The following is a 13,136-nucleotide window of genomic DNA, read 5'->3' as shown; positions in this document are numbered from 1 at the left end:
TAACAAAAAACAGAACTCTCTGGATCAGACACCAGCCGTGGTCAGTCTGGCAACATAGAAATGATCATATTTTTAAAAATTCTCTGCGGTATGTACTTTTCAACATTGAGTTAAAAAAGTGAGAAAAAATTAAACACAAATGTATATCAATAATGACTAATATTATAGAGAATTAAATTTGGTTAGTAGCAGTTTTTAGATTTCAGATTTTAGACATAGAATGATCACAAAAAAAACTGATGTATTTTTTAAAAGAAATTTTTGAAATTTTTGTAACAGATAATTAGTTTTCTTCATTTCTTGGTAAAACTGCTTTTTATATAATAAAATAACAACTATATAGTTTTTTTTCCACCAGTCTGATGATATCGGTTATGACGAAACCTGGTCGCTGGTCAAATAAAATTTATGTGAAAAAAAAACTAAATACTTGTAATTTCATTATGTAATAGATAATAATAATGTTGAAAATGTGGTTGAATTGCATTATTTTCTTTTAATATTTGATAGGAATCTGATTTAGATGTCGTTTGGATTATAGAGGTGTATTTGGACATACTCAAAATGTTATAAATTAATGATTTCATTAACCCTTCCCTCCCGGTGATATGTATTTACTACAATTCGACTTTTCAAATGAGAATATCAATACAAAATATAATAGATATGGGCTCAGAAATTTTTGCATACTTCCGTAGTATAATTATGTCTTGTCGCATGTCTTAACGTGTGTATTTACTCCGCTAACCGCCAGTAGTGGGCAGATTGTCTTACGTGGCAGTCGTGTCACTACGCTAGCTATTGCGGCTACTTGCGATGTTTTTCCCCTTTTTTTTGGGTAATTACCAGAGCTAACATTACAAAATTGTTACATTTCAATAGAAATATTCACTTTTTTCCCGTTTTTAAACCACATTTTCATATGGCGTACAAAATACATATCACTGGTGCACGCAGAAGTTTTTTAGGGAAGGGTTAATTTAACGCCGGTCGGTGGAGACTGCTGGTTGGCGATGCTGGCGGACCCGGATGGGCGGTGGGCGGGAGGAGTGCGGGTGTTAGAGTATGCAGCACCTGCGCTTGGCGCCGGACTTGTGGTCCGAGTCCAGCAGCGGGCGCTCGGCCTGCTGGAAGCGCCGCACCACGCGCAGCAGCTCGTGGAAGGCCTGGTCCACGTTCATGCGCAGTTTGGCGCTGCACTCGATGTACGGCACCTTCAGCTGCCGGGCCAGCTGCTGAGCCTCCTCCACTGTCACCTGGAGACGCGCAAACATGCCTATTTATTTTGAAGACGCAAGATGTTTAAAAAAAATATATATATATGCACCATCATTCTGCAAATATTGTTTCGATAGGAGTGTGAACATTTATTTACCATTTTTTATCAGGTTAGACATAGAAAATGACAGTTAGCCATTAACCTAGCCGGCTCCAACAGGGGGAGCACAATCCCCGATTTATAAACTTTATAAATTTGATAACTTTAGTATTATAAGAGCTATTTACTCCATATTTTTTGTAATCATAAAAATAATTTTCCCTTTTTTATTTGTCAAATTGTTAAATGTCTCGAAATATTGTTTTTGATTAAAAGCACAATAATTCGGTACCGCGAGTTCTACTTACTTTATATGTCAGGACGTACATTTTTTGACTGCTAATGACATGTTATATCTTTCACTTTGATAAATGTGGTATTACCACAACTACTACTAGATTACTCCGCTTTAATTTGATCCGATTTCCAGCCTCTCGCTTATTAGATGGCTGCCCCCAGTCGCCAAGCGGCCATGAGCAGAGGATGACGTGTGATCTACAATTCGCATGGCGGCGACTTACGAGCAACGATATATAATTTCAATATGAATATGAAGTGGGGTCTTTTGGTACCCCGCTTCGGACCCCGTGTAATTTTTGGATGATTAGTAAGGAAAACATCAAAAGCTATTGTCATCAGCTAATTAACCAGTTCCCAGTTAAGCTCGAATGTGACCCGGGCAAAGAATTTGAATTGTAATGATGAGCCCGAGTGCTACTCGGGAAAAATGAGTAAAATAATTAGGGTATTATACTAATCACAAGTAACCGCAAACCCAATTCCGATCTGTATGTTTTTTGGCAATTCACGCTCTACCAAAATTAAGCTAATAGAATGCTTATAAGTATCCCCCGCTCTCTACTAATAGTATTTAAAAGACGCTTTTAAGTGTTTCCCGCCAACAATGTGTTAATATACCCAGACTTCCATATTCTTCTTCATCATTGCTGAGATGTCAAAATTAAAAATAGAGATCATAATTTGGTCCCTCACCATTCTCTGGTGGTCCAGGTCAGCCTTGTTCCCGACCATCAGCATGGGGAACTCGTCCCTGTCCTTGACTCGGAGTATCTGGCGGTGAAATTTGTACATCTCCTCCATGCTGGCGTGGTCGGCTAGCGAGAACACCAGCAGGAAGCCCTCCCCGCTGCGCATGTACTGCTCGCGCATCGCGCTGAACTCCTCCTGGCCCGCCGTGTCTAGAACTGGATCAAATATATATTTAGAACTGATAATAAACTAGTAGAACTGGACAAAATACTTATTACTATTTACTTAATACATTGAAATAATGTTTCAGCATGGCATGTCCGCCTTCGTAGGTAGTGGTTAGGGTGTTTGGCTACAATGCTGTAGGTCCTGGGTTAACCCATTACTAGCCCATTGCAACACAAAGCCAGTGAATCGCCGGCCAAGGTCAATTTATCACTGACTCACAAAGCCTTTGTCTTTGAAGTGATGTTTTTATATTAAAACTGAATGACAATAACTTTCACAACTCTGAACTGAACACACTCTTCCAAAACTACTACTATGGGGATGAGCCATAATGATCTAGTTTATCATCTTTATTAGTGGTGCAACGGGTTAAGTAGAAATTATTTTTCAATCATAAATATTTATTTAATATCACCCAGGACTGTTACGTGAAGCGAATAACTGATCACCTTGCCTTTGTGTAATTAACAATAAATAAGATGCAGTGCCCTATGCACTTAGGGTGTGGAAAAGGGTTAGTAGATGAACACTACCATTATGCTATAATCTTACGAAGGCATTAGACAGGATGGAAAGCTGCAACTTTCATGAATAACAATAAAATAATCATGGATATTATCAAACCGAGGAACAGTTATGAAATGTGTTTAATTTTTTTTAAACGTAATTTTAATATTTTAGATTATTCTAATGGAATGATAAGAGTGGCACAATTTAAAATGCAATTATTGTAAGGATATTGTAATAAGTAGTTGCATACTGTCTAATCTAGCCGCTATGTCATCGACGACACATTGCTTCGTGTAGGAGTCTTCAATTGTGGGGTCATAGTCAGTGACGAAATAACTCTGAAATCAGAAAATAAACCAAATTTAATATTCAAATCTAGACTATCTGATTGTGTAGAACGAAAACAGTAGGCGTAATATTATGACGGAACAATAATGTTAGGCGTAGACCTTGAAGCGGTATGTCAGATCCTATTTTGGGCATTGGTGAAAAAACACCCTTCTATAACTAAACATGTCCAAAAATCACGGTATTTTTATACGAAAAATATTTCTTTATCCATTTAACCGGGAAATAACATCTCAAATGTGAAGAATAACGCCGAAATTTCGCAAACTGCGTGGGCGTAACTTTTGCATAACCTACAGATGTTCACTCACCTGTATAAATTGAATAGTTATCGCGGATTTGCCGACACCTCCACCACCGACAACTACAAGTTTATAATTTTGGGACTGATTCTGCCTTTCACCCTGTCGAGACATTGCGAATATTGTTAAAAATACGCCAAACAACTAAACAATACAAAAACTAAATGACATAAAAGGAAGCAACAGTTATCGACATTTCTATTTTAGTGTGGCTATGTGTCGAAAATAACACTAATCAAGCCTTACTGCATACGTCCGTTTTACGAATTCCAGAATTGGGTATTTTCACTCGAGAAGAAAATCAGATATCAAATACCTATAAAATTTATAAGAAATTCGAAAATAATAAGAAATATAATATAAATAATAAATATTAAAAAAAAATAAAGACATCAAAAATAGTTAAACTGCTTAGTAATTTAAATATTTTTGTATTGATGAAAAAAATAAAAAGTATAAACGAGACAAAAATCCTGATAATCTGCCGATGAGACAGTTTATCATCATGGTTTTTAATGTAATCGTTCAATCATAATGTGAACAACGAAACAGAAAAGATGTTACATTCATATTTATGCTATTTGTACTTTTGAGATCAAGTTAATACAACGTTTCTATTTAATTCAACCCGCTGCCCTTTGTAACATTTGGGCGCAGACAGGGAATTTCAGTTGGTTTAGTTAGGTCAATACTGGATCAATTCATCGAAGCGAAATGTTGAAAGAGGTCAGCTTCAACCTGATTCCTTTTTCTCAAAACAGTTAGCATAAATAGTTTTAAAATAAACATAATTATGCCAGTATACAATAAAAATGTATAAATTAATTTATAAAACATTCACGGGGGAATCCAATGAGCCATTTTACAGGCTGGAATTTAGAAAATTGTATGATATTCTTTTAGTTCTTATGAAAACGCGTAAATTTGTCAAGGTGTACGACATATTTCACCTGTTAACCGGGGAGTTGATGGACATGAAAAATGTATTTTAGAATAAAAAGGCTGGAACTAAAGAATAGATAAGTAAGCGTACCATTTCAGGGCGCAACATATATTTTAAGGATGTATTCACATGTCTTACCCGTACCCGATATTGTTTAGGTTTGACGTATTTATACGTCCCGCTCGGTTAACAGGTTAAAAAAAACATATTGTACGTGTAGACTTACTTTTTTCTTATATTGCAACATTCCTAATCTGACAGTTGTTGCCACTTCTATTGATTTCTATGGACGTATTCCTGTACAAATCTTTGCATGGAAGTAAAAAGTAAACACTTTTTTTTCTTCTAGTGACGGTTTTTCGGGTTAGAAAAATATTTTGCCGCAAAGTATGTTTTCTATAGCCAATAAAATTTTCAAAATGAAACACAACTTTTTTTCATGATATTTGCCTTTGCTAATTATAAAAAGTGTGCTTCTAATGTACGCTAGTTTGTAGTTAATAGGTTCAGGTTAGTACAAAGTTTTATTTATTAAATCATTGTATTTATTATAGCATTATTGTATGTACAGTGGAACCTCTTATAACGAGCATAATTCGTTCCAGCATCTTACTCGCTAAGCGAAACATTTTTCCCATAGAAATCAATGTAAAATACGATAATTCGTTGCATACCGAAAGATAATTCAAATTTTAATATTTTTTATCAACGTTCATTAAAAAATAATTACTTGTAAGTTGTTAAGGAGTTTAACAACTTAGAATACAATTTAGATTTTTTTTTAAATAAAACGAAAATAAAAATATGAATCTATGACAAATAATTAATCCTTTTTGACTAGAAAACTTTTTCAGACATTTGTTTTTACCGACGCTTCAAAATTTGTCTAAAATGTGTCACAGCATTATCATTGAATAAATTTGTAGCACGACTAGCCACCTCCTTATTAGGGTGATGCTTCTTAATGTACGATGCGACAGTTTCCCATGCTTATAGCATGTTTCTTATTGTGCTAGTAGATTGTTGTTCTGCTACTTCCTCCTTCTCCATTAACAGGCTCTCCTCGATAATTTATTGCTGTGTAAAACGATGTAACTCTATAAGCTCTTCGGTGGTCAGCTCTTGACTGTGCTCTTCAATATCGTTCGTTCGTATCCCTCGTTAAGGGTACAACTTTTTCACATTTTTTTGCTCGTTTGGTTCCACTGTACTGATATTATTTAAAAAAGGAAATTTTTTGAGGAAACCTGGCAGAGGTAAAACATTATGATGGCAGTTTAACTCGTTATTTCAAAAGTATTAATTCCTTTTATTAATTAATTTTACAAAACTTTTGTTTATATGCCCGCAGTAATACTGTATTTATCTCCAATACGCAGTCTTAATATATAATATTATAATTATAACAGTATAAATGATACAGCGATACATTTTGACTTACTCCAAGTGCAAAGGGGAAGAAAACACAAATATGTGTTTGTTTATTTTTGATTGTCTTTTCTTGCAGCATGATTAGAATAACAGCCTTAAACGAAGAAGTAGACGAGGAGGAGAGTTCGGCGGAGGGGGAGGGGGGCGTGACGCGCGAGGCGTTGGAGGAGATCGCTCTGCAGCAGTACGCCCGCTGCCTGGAGCTGCAGCGCAAGGGCAGCCCCGCGCAGGCGCGCCAGCTGCTCGCCGACCTGCTGGACACGGAGCTGCTGGACGCCGTGCGCCCGCCGCAGCCCGGCGACCCGCGCGCGCCGCCGCTGCTCAGCCTCAAGTACCTCTGCTACCGGAACATCGCCTCCATCTCCGCGCAGCTGGGCGACTGCGAGGCCGCCGCGCACAACTACCTGGAGGCCTCCACCTACGACCCCTCCGACATCACCCTCTGGTACCGCCTCGGCACCACCGGCCTCAAGCTCCGCAAGTTCGACCTCGCGCTCTACGCCTTCCAGCGCGGCGTCGCCTGCAACGCCAAGCACTGGCTCTGCCTCGACAGCCTAGTCACTGTCACGCTCGGTCTGGGCGAGTACAACGACTGCATATTCACCATCTACAATGCCCTGGAGCTAGATCCCGACTACTTGCGCGGAAGAGCATACCGCAAGCACATATTCACCGAGTATCCGTACATCAGGGAGTTCGTCGCCACATTGAGTTCCGCGTACAACTGGACTCCGGAGATGGATGCCGATATCGGCGGAGAAGATTGCGAGCGATTGATTTCAGAGGCCAAAACCATCAATGAAGATTACACCAAACAGATTTTCGATAATAAGGTGGTGGAGCGACTTCCCATTTTGCCATTGAATAAACCCATCGAGAATTGGAGCTGGTTGAGTCTCGGAGAGTCTCTGGTGGATATGCACATGCATATAACGGAGAATCTTCTCAGCCACGCCTGCGTTATAAAGGTTAGTCAACCCGAAGTCGGACTCCCCAAAGGCTCTCTTTCGGAAGAACCTATGGAAGTCGAAACCGGAGATGTAAAATCTAAAGAAATCGTAGAAAGTGTTCAGCCGGATGAAAAAGTTATTGAAAAACCGCAGGAAGAAAAATCTGATAAAACCACAAACGAGGCTGAAAAAATAGATACAGAATCGGATGCCGGGCAGAATAATTGGACCAAATCCAATAACGAAGGAAAAGAACCCAAGAAAGGAGCTACCAGACGGAGGGGAAGCTCCCTCAGCTTCTTGGAACAGTGGGAATGGTGTAATAAAAGACGATCTTCCAGGAAAAAACCCAGCAGACAAGATCAAAACGAAACCATCTACGATACGCTCAAACGCTTGTTGCCGCATCATTTGGTCAACGATACCCGCCACCAACGAGCCAATGCCAAGGAATTCAAAGGAGACGAGTCTCTGGATACGATGGACTTGTATAAATTATTCCAAGAAAAGGAAAAAGCGGCGGAAACAGCCACGCAAGAAGAGGACAAGTCGGATAGTAAAAATTATTTCAATACTGAAAGGGAACAAGCCCAAGTGCAAGAGTTCATTCAGAAGTATGTGGATTCGACGTGCGATATCATCACCATGCTAGATGACTTTGTGGAGACCTTGTCCAAAATGTGGGAGATGAACTGGCCAGACGGATTAGGGGACGTGTACATGGAGGCCAACTGGTGCGCGCGACAACACTTCGAGCCGCCTCTGGGGTACGACAAGACCCCGGAAGCCTTGCAGACATTCATCAATATCAATCTTGTGCACTTAGAAATGGGTATAAATAAATTACTGGAGGATGAAGAAGAAAAAAGAGGAAATGTGGAGACGGAATTACTCGACCTGCTGAAAATATTGTGTTCCAGGAAGGAATCCCTCGGGGAAAATTGTCTCAACTTAACAATTAGGTTTCTCTGGGTGAAATGTCACAGTTTGTTGTACATGGAAAATGTAGAGTTTGCGTTAGATTGCTTGTATTACATCATTTATGAACTGAATTGTTTGGACGAGGAAGGCAATATTTATTCTTTGAAGATTCCCAATTTTACTAAATGGTCGACAATAACCAAAAGTAATTGCGTAGACTTAATAAAGGCCTTAGAAAGGAATAAGCAATTGTCCACTGTTCCCGATCTTTACGAATCCGGTAAATACGAAGAGGCTTTAGAAATCTTGCAGGATTCTTTCAAGCACTGCCAGCACCAGGCCAGCAAGCAGGAGTGGGGGAGCATGTCTCTGGACTGGGCGGTGCAGCTGGTCACCTTGATGGAGTGCCTGTGGGCCGTCGGCGACACGGAGCAATGCTTCTCCTGGGCCTCCGTCTGCCTGCACGAGGCCCTCAAGCAGTACATGCTGTGCGAGCAGGGGGGAGACAACTACGACAAGTGGTCTCTGACGGTCGTCAAGGCTTCCATGTGTCTCCAGCACATTCTCAAGCGAGAAGGAAGCGAGTTTTTGGACACGCTACCCGAGAAAGGTCTGACGCGGCTAGTTCAAGACATTATCCAAATAATTGTTCATCAACTCGACGACGCTAACAGTAATCAAGACATGCCTTTGAATACTCCGGCGTCGTGGATACTGCTACATTTCATCTTCCAACGGGAAGAAGACTGCGGAAGAATGAAGAGTAAAATTCTCGCCGACGATTCACCCGATGGGGAAATTCCGGTATCTCTGCTGATTCTTTTTATCGCTCACGAGAATCTGGGTAAGAGAGGTTGGTGCGGTATAAACGACGGGGAGTTGATTCATTTCATATTGGAAACGGTGATTCCTCGTTTTCGATCCCCGGCTCTTTACCCCGCCTTGGAGCCGGTCAGTCAGTACCTGGAGCAGTGTATCTCCTGCCTGTTCGGCCATCCCGCCAAGAAGACCAAATTCCGCTACTTGACGGAGCACAATGTGACTCCCGTCAAGCTGGACTGGGAATGGGCCCAGAAGATATTCGATCTGTACCGGCCGGAGGAAATGCCGGAATTCAATTCCTACAGATTAGGCTCCATCACGGGAGAGTCGGAGCAGTTGTTCCAGAGCATGTTGTCCATAGCTCCGTCGAGCCTCGACCCGCATCCTCACTGCGCAGACGTCATCGCCTACATCGAGGGCAGGAAGAGCAAGCTGCCGGACGCCAATATTGAATTACCTTACAAAATGAGAGACATCTACTATCTATTAGCCGACTTTTATCTAAAAAATAACGAGACTATAAAAGCTTTAAAGTATTACAGCTACGATATTGTGATAATCAAAAACCGTTTCGATTCCTGGGCGGGAATGGCTCTGGCGAGAGCGAGTCTGTTAGAAACCAAATTAAATTCTTGCGAAATTTTCAAAACCGAAAAGGAATATCTGACCAGAGCGACCGCCGTCGAGGCCTGTTTCAAGAAAGCGCTCGAGATAGATTGTTCCCATTCTATGCTTTGGATAGAGTACGGGGCGTTCGTTTACGGAGTCCATTCTTTCTGCTCCCGAATGCTGAAGCAAGCCAGCGAATCGCTCAGCATGGAGAGCTTCGAAGTGCTCGAGAGCCGGAAAGAAGCCATGTTGGATACGGCCCATCGCTGCTTCGTCAACGCCCACCGTCAGTGGATGGCCGAGTGCCAGACTGCGGATAAAGGTCCGCAAGACGAGCGCTGGCTGCACTATTACATGTTGGGGAAAATAGCCGAAAAGAAAAACGAAGCTCCGCAAAAATATTTAGACTATTACCGGAAAGCCAGTAACTTCTTGCAGGAAAATAGTGCCACGTATCCTACTAAGATCAACTATAACAACCCTCAAAACTTATCGGTAGAAGCCCTGGAAATACACTATCGTATTCACGCATCTATATTGAAATATATCGAACAACACGAAAATAAAGTAATCTACGCGTCGGCGGGGAAATCTTTCAAAGAATGTTTAGATCAGTGCGCCACGGGACCGTTCGGGCCGAAAAAGAAAAATTCTAAAGAATCCAATGGCGAGAAAGATAATGAATCGAGCGACATATCTGATAAGAATAACACGGACAAAGCAGCGGCTGGTAAACGAAGCAATTCAGACGGAGAAGAGAGCGCTTCTAAAAAAGTTCGACTGTCAGAAAAAGATGCCGCAACTAACGGCGAAACTGAATCTAGCAAAAAGAATGACGCCGTTGTCACCACTCAGAAAGATGACAATGTTACAACTCCAGAAAAGACGGATGTCGAACCGGAAAATATTGAACTTGAAGTTGTCCAACCTCCATTAGAGCTTAAGGAAGTTGCCGGTATGGAAAATATCAAAGCGGATACTAGTTCGCCGATGGAAACTGACGGAATAGCGAAAGCTGCAGAAATTGATCAATCTATGACCAAAAATGACGAGAAAATTGAAAAGTCTCCGGAGAATGAATCTATTGATGATAAAAAGTCCGAAGACCATTCTAAAAGTGCAGATACCGATGTCGCGAAGACATCCCAAGAGCAAGAAAGTACTTCTAACACGGTCACCTCCAAAGATAACTCTTCCAGCGAATCCAGTTCTAGTTCCAGCTCCGAAGACTCTTCTTCAGACAGTACCACTTCTTCGTCCGCAGACAGTGACAAAACTCCCGTCGAGATGACCCAAGATCAGATCGGAGAAATAATATCCATTTGTTTAGAGAATTTAGAAGACTGCGTCAGTAGATTCCCGCAGCATTATAAGGCCCTGTATAGGTTGGCCCACTTCCACTTCTACTATAAGAGGGAGAAAAACGTCAGCAGATGTCGGGACTTGATGTTGGAGAGCTTTACAGCTAAAAATGGAAACCAATTGCAAGGACTGTTCTGCGAAAGGAAAAATAGCAACTTTTTCAATGGAATATGGCGCATTCCGGCTAGCGAGGTAGACAGGCCGGGAAGCTTCGCTTCGCACATGAGCCGCTGCGTTCTCATCACAATGGAGGTTCTGAAGGAAATAGATGATAACAAAACATTACTAGACTTGTCTCTGCAATTACAGAGGACGCCCGACGCTGAAAAGAAGTACTTGAGAGATTCGGAAAGAATTGAATTGTCTCAGCAAGCTCTGTCTCTCTGTATTCGTTCCGTCAAAGGACAGTTGGGCAAATTCAGCAAGGTCACCGAGATTTCCAAGAATGTTCTGGGGAGAAAAGAACTCTCCAATCTGATGCTGGAAGTGTACAGGTCATACCAGAAAGTGCAGAAGCATATTCCTACCAAAGCGCCAGCATTCTCCGCACTGCTCATCGAGGCTTATAAATTGTATTCTGGCAAGACAGAGGTTGACAACTTATTAGAAAAGAGCGTAAAGAAGTGTCAGTACATTATTGCGAGCATGAAGCAGCAAGCTCAGGCGGCTAGCGTCTCTAGCGGCGCTCCGCATGTCGAACCGATTCCGCCACCCGCTCCCGCTCCCCCGGCCGTGGTCGTCGCCCCGCCTCAAAGGAAGACCAAACCGGTAGTCCCCATTATTCCGGCCACTAGTTTCCTACCCCACATGGATCCACCATCATTCTCCGGCATTCAGAATCCTTATTTACCGTATCTACCCGTGATGGACAACTCTCTGCTGTCCGCCTTCGGGAAGCTAGACCCGGCTACTGCCGCTCTGTACATGAGAGGACTGACCGGCGTGCCCAACACCGCCTATCAAACGGATTTCTTCCGCCAAATGATGCACACCATGGATGCGGCGTACATGCAACAGAGTAAAACCTATAACCAGTCCGCTGCGAAACCAAAATCGAGCCCGGCCTCCAAAGTTACCGCTGCGAAAACTACCCCGATGCCTAACAAAATGACTTCTAGTTCTACTGCGAAACAGCAGTCTCCATCCACTCATAAGAGCTTCGCGAGTTATACGGCTTCGCAGCAGCAATCTATGCAGAAGAAGACCGCTCACATTCCTAGTAAAAGTTCCGGGACTCCGACGCCGTCTGTTACTCCTCCAGTCTCAGTCCAGCCGACTCTGTTCGGTTCGAACCAGAGCCAAAGCAGAGTTCAACCGGCGCACACTACTTCTCCTTCCCCCGTGCCCGTATCTGTGGCGGGCGGAGCGGTCCAACCCGCCCACCAAATCTCCGCATCTACGGTGAATGCGGCCATTCATACCAAGCCACCGGCCCCGCACCAACAAGTGAGCCCGGGAAAAACATTGCAGGAAAAGTTAGCCGAGAGGCAAAAGCAAAATCCATCTGTGACTGACAATGCTGCGAGGGTCGCATCCAGCGCATTTTCGGGGAAGATTCCCTCGGCTCTGACAATCACTAAATCTGGAGTGAACGTGAAAAGCGGCGATGACCAAAAACAACACAAGGACTCTGTCACAAAGTTAAACAGAGATCCAAAAAAATCTATACAATTCGGAGGTCCGATGGAGAAATTGGCTCAACCCACCAAAGTTATAGACTCTTCAGAGGTCATAGTTCTCGATGACGACTAATTTACACCATATAACTATGTTAAGATTAAAAATGTATTAAGACTGCCTTTTATTTTCTTTATTTATACACAAAAATGCCGATTGCTAATTATCAAACCATTCGCATTTATTCAAAAGCATGATAGCCAGTCTTATTTTTCAAATTTTAGTCCGGGTATTTCAAATTATGTAATTTTAATGTTGACCAGCGATTGATCAAACCCAGGAACTTTTGCACTTATAGAAGCGCATAACTTACTCTGTACTTTTTTGGGTGTTTTAGTATTTTATCCCATAAGTAATGTGGTATTTTACATATTAAATTAAATATGTTGTGTTGTATACTTTTACCATAATCAATAAATGTATCATAATACTTTTACCATTGATAAGTGCATATGTTCCTTTCTTAGTATCGGTGTAAGACTGGATCAATGTAAGCAAAATATCTAAACTGAGTCAGTAAGTTCCTCACTAGTTCAATGTTTAACAACATATGAACATTTTACCATCCGCATTTCACATCTCGGAAGATTTAGAAAGGAACCATATGTGAATCAATTTTGTTACTGGGGATGATAGATAAATTCTACATAACAATACATGTCTTAGATAATGGGTCAACACAAAAACACGCAACTTCACTGCCCAAAAGGAGCTTCTTTTTAATG

At 41.6% G+C, this 13,136-nt stretch overlaps 2 protein-coding genes across 2 annotated transcripts; one reads left to right on the top strand and one right to left on the bottom strand.

Moving 5' to 3' along the window:
• Positions 1–267: 267 nt before the first annotated feature.
• On the bottom strand, positions 268–3,907 carry Ras64B (ras-like protein 2). Its single transcript, XM_088263544.1, has 4 exons — positions 3,706–3,907; positions 3,297–3,384; positions 2,312–2,523; positions 268–1,256 (listed from the first exon to the last, which is right to left on the bottom strand). Exons 1-4 carry the CDS (start codon positions 3,808–3,810, stop codon positions 1,059–1,061), a joined length of 603 nt encoding a protein of 200 aa, XP_088119670.1. The 5' UTR covers positions 3,811–3,907; the 3' UTR covers positions 268–1,058.
• Positions 3,908–4,938: 1,031 nt separating this feature from the next.
• Positions 4,939–12,632, top strand: LOC148307348 (calcineurin-binding protein cabin-1-like). Its single transcript, XM_088263548.1, has 2 exons — positions 4,939–5,149; positions 6,147–12,632. The coding sequence occupies exon 2, from the start codon at positions 6,148–6,150 to the stop codon at positions 12,484–12,486; it is 6,339 nt and encodes a 2,112-aa protein (XP_088119674.1). The 5' UTR covers positions 4,939–5,149; position 6,147; the 3' UTR covers positions 12,487–12,632.
• The last annotated feature ends 504 nt before the right edge of the window (positions 12,633–13,136 follow it).

The sequence above is a fragment of the Brachycentrus maculatus genome, unplaced genomic scaffold, assembly GCF_059751285.1.
Source record: "Brachycentrus maculatus isolate JH-2025_06_01 unplaced genomic scaffold, ASM5975128v1 h1tg000201l, whole genome shotgun sequence".
Classification (NCBI taxonomy): Eukaryota; Metazoa; Arthropoda; class Insecta; order Trichoptera; family Brachycentridae; genus Brachycentrus; species Brachycentrus maculatus.
This window is presented reverse-complemented; position numbering and strand designations above follow the sequence as displayed.